Genomic DNA, 13,851 nt, shown 5'->3' with positions numbered 1-13,851 from the left:
CCACGCACTGTATATGGATTCGTAATTCTTTCATCCATGGTTTAGCGACTTGTCTCGTAGATCTTGAATTAGGTATTATTTTCATGGTCTGTACTTCCATTGAGTAGCTTTAACAATTTTATAGCGATAGATGCGCCCAGCGAGACTGTGGCGAGTATCTGTGATGGGAGGTGGTATGAGTGATGCGTGCAGGGGTCGCGATGGGTCATCAAATAGTAGTTCAGGGAGAAACAGCACTCATGCTCGGCGTTCGGAAGGTGAGGATCGGGGCAAGGCCGTATAAGTTAGGTAAGATCGTCCGGGCTCGCTAATGTTACAAATCTGCAACACTACGGTGACGTCACCGGGGCATACGCTCCCTGGCTCCATCCGGACCCTGATGCGGCAGCTGGAATCGCTGCTAACCGAAAAATTACTGGTGCAATAGCGCTTTTAAATGACTTTAAAAAGGGGGAAATATGATAGCAAAATAATTATGAGAATCCCTTGTCCTGACTGGGATTGTATGACCCCGCCACCTAGCGAACAACGTGGTAATTAGGGTTGAGCTGGCGATCGCCAGGTGGCTTGTCAGTAAGCTGTCAGCCGCAGACAGGAGAGGGGCCGTCAGGCGCTTAATATTATGTAAACGCCAGATCATGCTCACGAAAATGCGACACGCTTCAGAACGGTCATTTATCTCGAAAAAGATGCGGTGCCCTGTGGTGATATGGCCCACATGACTCGGGACCCGTAGGCCGTATACGGCCTACGGGTCCCGAGTCATCAGGGGCCTTACAAGGCCCCTGTGGTCACCGGCAGCTCCCAAGGCCCCTACGGACGCGATACATACTTCGAAAATCGCTAGACAAAGGACTCAGGGGCGCAGCCAAGGAGAGAGGGCACACTGGGCTTTAGCCCCTCCCAAATCTAGCAGGCGCCCTCTGGAAAGACGCCATCCAGGGCGCCAAGGCGCCCTGGATGGCGCCTTCCACGATCATTCTGTGCGCCGATGGCGACTTTTCAGTGTCCAGCACTCTAGTCGCCCTCGACGGTAAGCCATTGCGGCGTCATCATGCGGTACTGGCGCCCAGATTTACAATTTTATATCTCTTTGTGGGCATGAAGATGCACCCACAATCCTGAAATGCCGGATATCCCCCAGTAAACATGACGACGTCGGCCCGACGTCGGGCCGAGGCTCGGCCCGACGTCGGCCCAACGTCGGTTCAACCTCGGCCCGACATCGGCTGGACGTCGGATATGCCCGCATGTTCCGACGTTCAGCCGAAGTCCAGCCGACGTCGGGCCGAGATCGTTTGCCGAGGTTGACGAGATCGTTTGTCGTTGGACCGACGGGGCCGACGTCGGCATGTTTATTGGGACAACGCGCCAAAAATATCAACCGACAACCGGCGGCGGGATTCGAGCCCCCCAGTCGCCGACGTCGGCATGTTTACTGGGACAACACGCCAAAAGCATCAGCCGGCGATGGGATACGAACCCGGATCATTTGAACGCGAGCCTAATGCGCTAACCACTACACCACACAGCCAGATAGCGAAAACTGTTTGTTTTGTTGGGTTATGCCCTTTCGGTCTGACAAGACCATTTCAGACTCTGAAGGATGATAGGATGGAGACATTGGTCTTCTTGGCGAGCACCCTGGATCCAGTTCATATAGAGTCCCTGGTCCCATTGCTGTTACGTGACACTTATTGGAAAGGGCGACCCCACAATGGATTCATATAGCCACTCTTACACACCTGCACCAACGTTTCCCAAAGTGTCCCTTTGATAAGTGACACTTTGGCAAAGTGACACTTGCCGACTGGCCTTTCTATATGAACTGGGCCCGGCCCTGGTGAGTTGCCGGGGCTGAGCCTGACCAAAGGATAGGCCGAGCAGCCCCCAAGCACTCACCGCACCCGGCTACGGGCGAGCTCGGCTTACGGGCAATCCCAAATGGAATAAAGTTTCCCGTCCAGTCCGGATCAGGGGGTTGCGGCGTGGAGGAAGATTTGAGTTTCCGGAGGATATTTTGAATACAGAAGCTCTTTATGTAACATGAAACATGTATTTTATATTATTTTAACGGTCAAAATAGCGGCCGATGTCGGTCCGACGTCGCCCCGACGTCGGCCCGACGTCGGCTGGACCTCAGCAATTGATCTCGGTCCGACGTCGGCCCGACGTCGGCTGGACCTCGGCTGGACGTCGGTACATGCGGGCATATCCGACATCCAGCCGACGTCGTGCCGAGGTTGGACCGACGTCGGGCCGACTTCGGCATGCCGATGCCGAGTTGCCGACGTCACCCCGACGTCGGCCGACGTCGGGCCGACGTCGGCATGTTTACTGGGCCACTCCCAATCTCCTGACCATCTAGCGCCCTCGGCTCACCTTCAGCGCCCTTCTGTCTGATCGGCGCCCTTTTGATCTGTCGGCGCCCTTCTCACCCTTCAGCGCTCTCCTGGCCTGTCGGCACCCTCTTCACATTCGGCGCCCTCCGGGCAGACCAGTTAGCGCCCTCATGGACATTATCACACAGCATCCTCCTGATCTGTCTCGCCCTCCACACTTGTCAGCGCCCTCCTGACCTGGCAGCGCCTATCGTATTATAGCGCCTTCCTCACCGTACAGTGCCCTCCTGACCTGTCGCCATCCTTCTCACTGTATAGCGGCCTCCTAACCATACAAAGCCCTCCAGACCGGCGCCCTCTACGTTCAGCGCCCTCCTGACAAGTCGGTGCCCTTTTCACCGTAGACGGCCCTCCTGACCGTACATCGCCTTCCTCACCTTGTCCGCGCCCTCCTCTTTATACAGTGTCCTCCTGACCTGTCAGCGCCCTCTTCACTCGTATAGTGCCCTTCTCATCGTACAGCATCCTCCTCAGTCCTCACCATGGGCGCCCTCCTGACCTGTCGGCGCTCTCCCCACCATACAGCGCCCTGCTGCCTTGTCGGCGCCCTCTTCACGGACAGCGTTTTCCAGATCTGTCGCAGCCCTTATCACCGTGCAATGTCCTCCTGACCTGTGAGCGCCCTCCTCGCCTGTCGGTGACATCTTCGCGTTCAGCGCCCTCCTGACCAGCCTGCGCCTTTTGCAACGCATAGCGCCCTCATAACCATGCATCGCCCTCCCGACCAGTCAGCGTCGCCGTTCATCGTACAGCGCCCTCCTGACCTGTCGGCGCCCTCCTCACAACACATCGCCCTTCTGACCGGTTAGCGTTCTCCTCACCATGCAGACAATGCAACACTTTACAATTAGGAAAGCGTTAAGTAGCCTATGCTTAACCCTCGCCGGTACAGGCCATTTTGCGTCATTCGACGGCACAAGGGGGGGGGGGGGGTAGTACGACCCCCCCTCGCGTTTGGCCCCTGATTGAGCTAGAGCTTCGAGGAAAAACGAGCGTGTTGCCCGTCACGAGAGGAAGCCGATGATATCCAATTTTAGGATCCTAGGTCATCGGGTGACCTTCCAGGTCAGGTCAATGACCCGAAAATCGGGAAAATCGGGACCTGTTAGAAAGTCGTAAAGTGTGGCTGCTATGGAGTTCTCCGGGGTGCTGATCACTAATATCGTGTTAGTTTTGATCAGAGATGTTGTCTTTAAGCATTTAGACCAGGTCGGGTCAGGTCAGGTCAGGTCAACCGGTAGGGGTCGTGACGGGTATTCGTAATACGTGTCAACCGCCTCTGACAGCTTCGTAACATGTTACGAAGGCACCAAAACTACTTCGTAAATGTTCAAATGGTTGCTAAATTCGAAATCAGCTCCAAAAACTAGTCTGGAAACATGTAAAACTCGAAAAAGTGAACCGACGTCACCAAAGGTCAATGACCTGACCTGACCTTCAGGTGACCTTGACATCCACCCTAATGCATGGGAGCAACATCAAATCACATGTTTGAACGTTTGAAACCACGAAAAGCTTGCAAACGCGCGGCTAATGCGAGCCGACATACGCCGAATCGCGATTCCGGCCAAACATGGTCTCGGAAAGTAGGTCACAGGTCAAAGGTCATTTGGGTCAGGGTCATGAAATTTTCAGGGTAGGTGTACAATTGATCAATGCGAGGGTACTGAAAGTTTCGTCGCGATCGGCCGCTTTTTACGCGAGTTATTCGCGAAAAACCTTAGGGAGGGTTGCATCAACCCCCCCCCCCCCTGTGCCGGCGAGGGTTAAAGTGATTTTAGGCGCAAATTAGTAATGAAGCAATTTCCGGAAAATAAAAGGATGGCAACGTTTCCAGCGTTTCCGGAACGTTTCCGGAAAGGAACTTGTTTACAACCGTGACCCTCAAAATCGTATTCAAGGCCAAACTTGCGGGGAAGGCCAGCTGACAAGTGTACGCCCCCGTGACGTCACGGGTAATGTTAAACAGTCGGGCGCCCGGCACATAGTAAAGCTCGGGATGACAGCCCCCTGGATCGGGGTATGGTTCTTTAGAAGGGGGGTTCGGTGTGGTACCTGACCATAGAAATAAAGAATATCTGTGTACCTGACCAACAAAATTGAAATGGACATCAAACGAAGTTATCGACGCCTTCGTGTTGTACAGCGCGAACAATAATTGAAGTGCAGTATCTTTGCATAGAATGTCATCTTGTACGTCCCTTGCAAGGCTATATAAGAGTCCCTTTTATCGAAATGTGCCTATTTCACCAAATCTCACCGCGGTGACTATAAATATATTTCACTACGTCACTAAATTCGCCTCGTTTCTCATTGGCTGATTTAATCGTTCGCAGGTAAACGAACACACTACGATGGCTATTTGAAATCAACCAATCACGTTCGAGTATTTTCCTGTCCGTTTTAAATCCTGAGGCAAAAACTGCGCAGGCATCAGTTTGTGCAAGAGTTTGTGCTGTGAGGCTTGTGAGGGTGGTTGTCAGATAATTTGTGCGTTATATTTTTACAGTATCGTTTATTTTGACCACTTCTCGTATTAAATTGATTTTTATTGTTAGGATATCTTGTGGTCTGAGACGCCATGTCTTCAAAAGGACAGAAAAACCAAAACATTCAAGTGTTTGTCAGAGCAAGGTAAGTCCAGAAATCAACTGATTTTGATTTGAATGCAGTTGAATCTTAAGTAAGTCTTTTTCCTACGATCTCATTCTTAAGGCATTCTGCCAAATTGTAAAAGGTACTGGATAGGCTAGAGCAACTTCTTGTGTCACCATGTCAACGTTCCCACTCACATTTCAGTGTGGAACTCTCACTCGGATGTAACAATGCCAATGAGCTACCTACTAATTAATGTTCCTTGTAAATTGAAATGGATGTTTTCTTAATCTTTGCTTTTCTGGCAGACCTATCAATGCCACTGAGAAGGGGAGAGGCTCTTTCTCCATTGTGGAGACGTCGGACCACACGGTCACCGTTAAGGAGAGGCCGCAGGACAAAATCACCAAAAACTTCACTTTTGATCGGGTTTTCGGACCAAAGTCTAAACAGGTAAGTTCCAGCTTAGAAATGTTTTAAGTATTTCATGCACTTTGACTATCTTGTATTTTATTCCTTTTATATCTTGGCCTTATTTTGAAATATCAAGTCTAAAAATGATATTTAGTTTGTAGGTACCTGGCTACCAATATGCATACACTATTCTAAGAATAAACCTTGTTGGCTGCACTTAATTTTATTCTGCAGGAAATGTGTTGGTATTGTGCTGAGACTTCTTATCTGTGTCTGCAGGTGGACGTGTATCGGAAGGTGGTGATGCCACTGCTGGAGCAGGTACTTCTTGGTTACAACTGCACGGTGTTTGCCTATGGACAGACGGGCACAGGCAAGACATTCACCATGGAGGGCGAGCGCTGCGAGAGCGAGCTGCCCTGGGATCAGGTCCGTGCTCCCTGTCCCTCCTCACTGTGTTGTTCTGGTCAGCCCTGATTCATGCCTTTTGCACTGTTGCTCCATTTTTAACTTTGTCATTACAGTTTGGGCTCGAGAACTGGCAAGATGGCAAGGTGACATCCATATTCTGTGTCTTACGGCTCATAGTATTTGATTATATTTTTGTTGATGTGTAATTTAAAATGATATTGTCCCCGGGTGAGGCGATTACAGCCCACAGTTTGCCAGTGGAGACATCACGACCCACCGCACCCCTCCGACCGCCATCCAGCCGCCTGATTGTCTCTCTCCCCGCGCAGGACCCCGGCCTGGGTATCATCCCGCGCACGCTGAGCCAACTGTTCGACGAGCTGCGCATCCAGGGTGTGGAGTTCACCGTGCGCGTCTCGTTCCTCGAGCTCTACAACGAGGAGCTGTTCGACCTGCTCGGGCCCGAGACGGACACCACAAGGCTCAGGTAAAATACAGATACCAGTGGCTCGTGGCCATAAAATGGACGACATACCAGCTAGCTTGCACAGAATATTAGACACGAAAAATGTGGAATGGAGGCTTGTGGTGCATGAAAGCTTATAAACTGATGAAAGTAATGATGTGACGGCCAAATATTTCTGGCTGTTTGCATGCTTATCTATGGATTCGCCTGCCTCGGTGCATGCTTATCTATGGATCCGCCTGCCAGCCCGCTGAGCCACCTCATCATGCCGGGGTGCGGATGATGTGCTATCGGGTAATGTTTGCGGACTGATTACAGTTGAACGCGTGTTCCACCCTCCGTCACCGTTCCGTAACCGGCTCTCGTCTGCCAGCCGGCCGCCTCTCCCGTCCCCCATCGGTGGCTGACCCGCCGTTCGCTACCGCAGGCTGTACGAGGACGCGCAGAAGAAGGGCTCGTGCATCATCCACGGCCTGGAGGAGGTGACTGTTCACAACAAGAACGACGTCTACGAGATCCTGCGGCTCGGCTCGCAGAAGCGTCAGACAGCCGCCACGCTGATGAACGCCCACTCCAGGTGAGAGCCGGCTCGGGCGCCGATCTGCCTGTGATGTGCAGAGTATAACAGTTTGAGAGCAGGCTGTTATCTGTTTTATTCAATCTTCAGTGGTTATTTTTTATTTCACGCAATCAATCATCTTTCCGCCTCGTTCCGCCGTTGCGCTGTTTTAGTCCCGTGACGGAATGTTGCGTCCCTTCTGTGATGATTCCCGCCGTGCTTTTCGTGTGACGATCCGTTCCTCCCTCCTGGCGGAATGGTACGATGGCTCGTTCCGCGGTCTCCGTGACGCAGTGTTCCGTTACCCGTGCTCCCCGTGACGCCGTGTTCCGTTACCCGTGCTCCCCGTGTCGCAGTGTTCCGTTACCCCGGTACCCCGGTGACGGTGCGTCCCCACGCCTCCGACAGTCGCTCGCACACGGTCTTCTCTGTAACCGTGCACATCAAGGAGAACACGGTGGACGGCGAGGAGCTGCTCAAGACGGGCAAGCTGAACCTTGTCGACTTAGCCGGCAGCGAGAACGTCGGACGGTAGGTGGCCGGGGTGCGGTTGTGCCGTGCTGTGAATGATCGAGGATGTAAGACGAAATATGGACCGGTCAGGTCTCTTTGAAAGCTGAGATTTGATGCGATAAACATAAACCGTGTTTTGTGACGATTGTCCGATTTTATGTGTGATTTGATTCGTTTTTCAATTTGTATCATAAAAGCTTCGATGACATTAGTCAGGTAGGACCCTGTCAACTGTTATTTGTTCGATGTCGCCACGGGCCTCGGACGCCATCCCGTCCTGACCGTGCCGCTGCTGTACCTCGGTTCGGACGCTGTCCGGCATGTTTTCCTGCATCCACACTGTGTGACTGGCTGTGACCGACTCTGTCTGCCCGGGCAGGTCGGGAGCGGTGGACCGCCGCGCGCGGGAGGCGGGCAACATCAACCAGAGCCTGCTGACACTGGGTCGTGTCATCACCTCGCTGGTGGAGAGGGCGCCGCACGTGCCCTACAGGTGAGTGACGCGCCTCTGGAAAGAGCCGGGGGCCGGCGGAGTGTGAAAATGAAGAGTGAGAGAGTAGTCCCAGTAAGGAGTCATTGCGGATAGTTTTGCATATACCTATTCGATGTCGCGATGTATTGCAGTTCACAGGCACAAACATTCTCCTTGTTTTCTCACGACAGCATTATCCATTGCATGACTTTTTCATAAAGTAGCGTGACTTATGTATTTTTATTCTAAGATATCCCCTTCAAAGTCGACAAGTCAACATTATGACATGGTCTGACAGGTCGCAAACTATTCGCCCGTTAAGCCACCTGTGTGTCCCGTTCTCTGTCGGTATCTGACCGCCGCCCCCTCTGCTCCGCAGAGAGTCGAAGCTCACGCGGCTGCTGCAGGACTCGCTCGGAGGTCGCACCAAGACGTCCATCATCGCCGCCATATCGCCAGCCTCCTGTAACCTGGAGGAGACGCTGAGCACGCTCGACTACGCCCAGCGCGCCAAGAACATCACCAACCGGCCAGAGGTCAACCAGCGGCTCAGCAAGAAGACGCTCATGAAGGTGCGACTGACACGTCCGGCTGGGAGGGTCGCGGGCGCTGGGTGAGCCGGACTTCATCTGACAACCTATATCATGGTTCTTTCGGTTTTTATCTTGCGTTCTACATTGCCGTTTGAAATTGCTGAGTGTTGCTTAGTAAGCTCATCGCTGATCCTCTTTTTTTACGTTTTATTTTCAGACTTTTGCTAGCTTGATACCAATCATCTCAATTTGAAGCTCTGTGCATCGTCTTAATTTGTTACTATTTCCTGGACGTTCCTCTGTGTCGGGGTGGACGTATGTTAGGTAGGACCCGTCCCCTACGACTGACGGACTGACCGGCCGCTCGCAGGAATACACGGAGGAGATCGAGCGGCTGCGGCGCGACCTACTGGCCACGCGCGAGCAGACGGGCGTCTACCTGGCGCCGGAGAACTACGACAACATGGTCGGCCGGCTGGAGGAGCAGGAGAAGGAGATTGTCGAAAAGGTCAACCACATCCGCGCCCTGCAGGAGGATATGGAGAAGAAGGAGGTGGGTGATGACAGCTGATGGGGCGTGATCGGAACCGACTGGCTGCGTAGACACGGAGAGGGGCGAGTGTAGTTGCTCTGGCTACCTGTCTGCATGGTAAACCCTGTATGCCACTGTATCGCTATATTGCAACAATCTTATTTTCTTACGTCCAGGCCAACAACAGCAGGAAGATGTTTTTTCTGTTTTGTGTTATTGCAGTACGAGAATCCCAGACATTATCATCATTGCCTTTAGCCTTATGTTGGTAGCGGTGACGAGTTGCGCCATTTGATTTTGACAGTGCTGAGGGGACTGTATTGGTGACCGCCACGTGACCGTTGTACCGTTCCATCCCAGGCGCTGTTCTCCGGTCTGAAGACTGCGCTCGAGGAGACGGAGGGCAAGCTGTGTGACACGCGCTACGATCTGCAAAAGACCAAAGAGGTGAGTCGAACTGGCGCGTGATGCTGCCGTGGTCGTGGTCGTGGTCGTGGAGTCGTAGACAGGCAGGAGTCCGCCGATGCCAGGCCGGAGTCCACCGCCACCGATCCAGGAGTACAGGCTGCTGTAATGCGATAGGGCTAAGATTGTGGTGTTGACGTGTGTTACTGGATAAACTCCCTGGGTGAGTGTTGGGGATTAGCACGACCTCGGCTGGGTGTGTACTGTGTAGTCAGTAGGACGTATTTCATTCACCATTCGGTGGCTGACTGAAATATGTGTTTGTATCTGTGTTTCCAGACGCAGATACAGCGTCTGGAAACAGCATTCTTGTAGCAGCAGCATTCGTCGTGCTGCAGCAGCGGTGTCCCGACAGTGCTGTGTGTATCTGTGCTCGCCCCCCCCCCCCCTGTGATGCCTGTGACGCTCTGTGACGCCTGCCTCTGCGTTTCCAGACGCTGCAGCTGACGGAGACGGAGCGGGACGAGCAGTCGCACCTGGTGGAGCGGCGCGCCGACACGGAGCGCCGACTGGCCGGACAGGCGTCCCAGCTGCTCTCCGCCGTCAAGGGCGCCGCCTCCGACCTGCGCGGCGTGCACGACAAACTCGACCGCAAACGGTCGCTGGAGCAGCGAAACGAGACGACGGGCCGCCAGTTCCAGGACCAGTTCCAGGCGGACATGAGGGGACTGGAGGTGGCGCTGGAGGCGGCCTTCCAGACGCAGCGCGCCTTCTGCACGCAGGAGCACGACAGTCTTGGCGCCGATTTGGAGGCCAGGAAGAAGGAGACGGCCTCGCTGACCAGCCTGCTGAGCGAACTACTCGACTCGCAGACGGAGCAGCTGCGCGAGCTGGAGGCACACGCTCAGTCGGAGGCGGCCGGCCAGCACAGCTGGATCGGCGCGCAGCTGGACGCGGTGTCGGCGCGGCGCCAGGCGCACACGGACACCCAGTCCGAGCTGCGCCGTCGGCTGGAGGCCGGCGCCGAGGCGGTGCTGGCGCGACTGGCGCAGCTGGACGCCAGCGCCGAGCAGCGCCAGGCCGAGCTGCGCCGCTGGCTGCAGCAGCACGACGCCGGCCTGCGCGCCGTGCTCGACGAGCTGGCCGAGCTGGTGCGCCGGCGGGAGCAGCAGGCGCGCCAGGAGGCGGAGGAGCGCGCCGCCGCGCTGGAGGCCGAGAACAAGAGACTGCGGGAGCGCCAGGTGCAGCAGACGGCGTACATTGAGGTGAGGGCTGCGGACGGACGGACGGACGACACCGGCGGACGGGGCTCCAGGGGTTCCAGCGGGCGGTGCTGCAGTCGGGACGGTCGGCACCGAAAGGCCTTCTGCATGTTCTAATGAAAATTCAGTGCTTTCTGATGTGTTAGATCAATTCATCGTCATGATTTAAAATATCGGATACTGTGCGGCAATTGTGCCCCGGCTCGTACACCCAGGGGATGTCTGTCGGCTGGAGTGAGCTGACCTTCCCCCCCCCCCCCTCCCCCATTTCAGTCCATCAGCAAGATGTTGTCCGCCGGCCTGAACACGGCTCAGCAGATGGCGACGGCCGCCGCGGAGGACGCCGCCGCCGCCGAGTCAGCGCTGGCCGCCCGGCGCGCCGCTCTGGAGCGCGCGGGGAAAACTCAGACCGAGTTCCTCGCCTCAGCTGGTCAGAGCATCGAGCGCGCCCAGCAGCAGCACGCCGAGGACATCGCGGCGGCAGAGAAGGCGTTCCAGCAGCGCGACGAAGAGGTACGTGTGTGTGACGTTTAGGATGGGTCACTGGGTGTTGTATGTCTGTAATGATGACCGTGCAGGGGTCCAGAACCGGCCAGCCTGTGGGCCGGGCGGCGGCCGGCCGTGGATCGCGCGCCGCCGGCGCCGCCGATCCGGCCGGCTGCCGCGACAAGCCGCGCTTCTCTGACGGTGTGGCCGTGCTCGCGGCTGCCCGGCGCCCATCCGTGGCTGACGCTCGTTCCCCGCCGCCAGGTGGTCAAACAGACGGCCGAGGCACGCGCGGAGGTGACCGCCGCCCGGGACTCGTGGGCGCCGCCGCTGGACGAGCTGGCCGCCGGCGCCGAGCAGCACTGGACGCAGCAGGAGGCGGCGCTCCACAGCCGCCGCGCGGCCGCCGCCGAGGCGCACCGCTCTGCCGAGGGCCGGGTCCGTCAGCTGGCGGCCGCAGTGGACAGCTCGGTGGGGGCCGGCCGGCAGCAGCTGGCCGAGCAGCAGCTGCGGGCCGCCGAGCAGCTGCAGCAGCGCCAGCAGCGCGCCACGGAGCAGGAGGCCAGGGTGGCCGCCGAGTCGGCCGCCCTCACAGAGACCGTGCGGCAGCGCGCCGCCGACGTGCAGGTCAGGGAGCCACCAGTCAGCCGGCGGCAGTGTACAGCTGTGTGCACCGCGCTGCCGTCCAAAGGCAAAAATATCCATTATGTTACATTGACCTGTGACCTAACATAATGGTTTTTGCCACCGGACGGCAGCGCGGTATTCTGTGCCCGTTTGTACTAGGCTTATCTAGGCTGTCAGGGTGATAAATAACTCTTTTGTCCCTAAAGAATCATGTTGTAACTGGTCCTGTGATGTCTCCGTTCCTACTTCCATATTAGTTACAAAGTATGCTCGTCATTTGTCACGTTTATGAAGTGGTTAATTGTCTCTGGCCGGGATTCTATATCAGAACTCTTTTCTGAACCACTGACCGCTGTACGTATTTCTGATTCGCTACACCGGCCGCCCCCCTCGCAGGTTCTGCTGTTGGAGAGCCTGGAGCGCGACGTCAGCACGGGTAACACCCCTCAGCGGCGCGAGTTCACCTACCCACGCTACCTGGCCGCCACATCGCCGCACGAGCGTATACTGCAGCGGTACAGAACGGCCCGCGCCACGCAGGAGAGCCGCGCCCAGCCCGACCAGATTGAGCTGCCGGAGTTCAGCACCAGCGTGAGTGGAGGACGGGGAGGGGGTGTCGCGGACCCAGGACGGGGGACCGTGAGACATTGTGCCTGTCGGGGACGCTGCTCTCCTAGAGTCCACTGTTACCGACAGACTGATAGTTACGACACCAACTAGTGATGTTTTCACTCCGCCGCCACTAAAGTTACTGTTCCTCCCATCAGTCTGACCCGGTCCCCGTGAGTACCTGTTTCCGCCCTCTGGCCCGCCTGTTCTTGGTGTTTGTACTCTCCGTGACCGCATTGGTCGCCCTCGCCAGGAGCTGCTGGAGACGGACACCTCGCAGTCGTCCAAAGAGCCGGCCACACCGGAGAGCGAGGGGGCGCCGGAGCTGCCGACGCCGAGCCGCGAGCCGGCGCTGCCGACCCCGAGCCGCGAGCCCACGCCGGCGGCCGCCGAGAGTCGCCTCAGGGCGCCGACAGAGGCCGAGCGGCTGGCCCGCGCCCCGTCCGTCAGCGACGTCAGCGATGCCGGCAGCGACGCAGAGAACAAGGTGGGGACGCCGCCGTGGGTCCCTCAGAGGGTGGGGACCGGACCGGCAGAGCAGTTTGCTGGGACGCTGTGGGTCCCTCGAAGGGTGGGGAGACTGACGGGGGAACCGGACCGGTGGGGCGGTCTGCTATAGGTCCCTTTGGTAGTGGAAAGTGTGAGACAGCTAAAAGGATTTTAGTTGCTCTGCTGAAGCATGGATCGGTGATGTAACAGTACGTGCTCTGGTTATCCAAATGGTCGGGATTATCGCCCTGCTAGCAGCTAGGCAGTCTAACTAGCTCTGTGGATGGTGTGCCCGCACCTTGACCGCCTCTCCGCCCCGCTCGTCGTCAGTGCCCGGATCAGCGCCGCGACAAGACCAAGGACGAGTTCGCCGTGCCGGCGGCGACGGCGCGCCGACAGACGCGGCGCGCGCTGCGCCAGCCCAAGGTCCACCCGTCGCGCCAGACCTCGCAGTCGCCGCGCAGACCGGCCGGCGTGCTGACGGCGAGGAACGACTAGCGCCGCCGCGCGGTCCGCTCGGCCGGCGACCCGATCTCTGGCGCGAGAGGGGCACCCGCGTGGCGCTGAGTGTCCGCCGCTGCCGGCCGCCGCGCCCCTCCCCTTCTCTGCTGTCTCTGTGAGTGCGAGTGTGTGTGCGTGTGTGCTGCGAGAACGTGCGGTTCGCTACCATCGCCCCGGGCGGTGGTAACGAATGTTTTTAGCCATAGTCGCGTGTGGAGCTAGAGGGTAAGCTCACCATGCATCACGGTGTGTTACCGTTTTAATTAGCTATCGGTATCTTGGGAAGGGAAGGGAAGGGACAGCACAAGTACAGCGGCATGTGGCGCGAGACAAAACCGTTTCGGGTGTCATTACATAGATAGAAGTCTGGCTTAGTCCGATCGTCGAGGTGTCGGATATCGTTGCATTTAGGATTGGTTTAGATTCGTCGCAACGATTGACGTATAGTAACAGACGAATGAATTCTGTCATCAATGCGTAGTTTTAAGCTCATTAAATGTTTGCTTCAACCGGTGTTTTTGGGTATGAAGAGACTGGAGACTAGTGGTGGTACAGGCGAGATCAACTTGAATGGA

The 13,851-nt window shown here is 56.5% G+C and overlaps 1 protein-coding gene across 2 annotated transcripts; it reads left to right on the top strand.

Annotated features, from left to right (window-relative positions):
- The first annotated feature begins 4,802 nt into the window (after positions 1-4,802).
- LOC122386276 (kinesin-like protein KIF11-B) lies at positions 4,803-13,785 on the top strand. 2 transcript variants are annotated; one of them, XM_043375321.1, is made up of 16 exons: positions 4,803-5,036; positions 5,306-5,450; positions 5,691-5,840; positions 6,152-6,309; positions 6,716-6,865; positions 7,256-7,378; positions 7,740-7,853; positions 8,212-8,404; positions 8,736-8,918; positions 9,258-9,344; positions 9,797-10,567; positions 10,838-11,077; positions 11,315-11,677; positions 12,074-12,268; positions 12,540-12,773; positions 13,106-13,785. In XM_043375321.1, exons 1-16 carry the CDS (start codon positions 4,984-4,986, stop codon positions 13,271-13,273), a joined length of 3,327 nt encoding a protein of 1,108 aa, XP_043231256.1. In that variant the 5' UTR covers positions 4,803-4,983; the 3' UTR covers positions 13,274-13,785. The 2 variants fall into 2 exon arrangements, with proteins under 2 accessions (XP_043231256.1, XP_043231257.1); XM_043375322.1 differs by lacking the exon at positions 5,306-5,450 and having other exon boundaries at positions 4,884-5,036.
- The last annotated feature ends 66 nt before the right edge of the window (positions 13,786-13,851 follow it).

Source organism: Amphibalanus amphitrite, unplaced genomic scaffold (genome assembly GCF_019059575.1).
Source record: "Amphibalanus amphitrite isolate SeventyFive unplaced genomic scaffold, NRLGWU_Aamphi_draft 000245F_arrow, whole genome shotgun sequence".
Lineage (NCBI taxonomy): Eukaryota > Metazoa > Arthropoda > Thecostraca > Balanomorpha > Balanidae > Amphibalanus > Amphibalanus amphitrite.
This window is presented reverse-complemented; position numbering and strand designations above follow the sequence as displayed.

Coding starts and splice junctions, on each gene's coding strand:
- LOC122386276 (XM_043375321.1), top strand. CDS start 4,984: ATGTCTTCAAAAGGACAGAAAAACCAAAACATTCAAGTGTTTGTCAGA. Junction 5,037..5,305: donor CAAGTGTTTGTCAGAGCAAG/GTAAGTCCAGAA, acceptor CTTTTCTGGCAG/ACCTATCAATGCCACTGAGA. Junction 7,379..7,739: donor GGCAGCGAGAACGTCGGACG/GTAGGTGGCCGG, acceptor CTGCCCGGGCAG/GTCGGGAGCGGTGGACCGCC.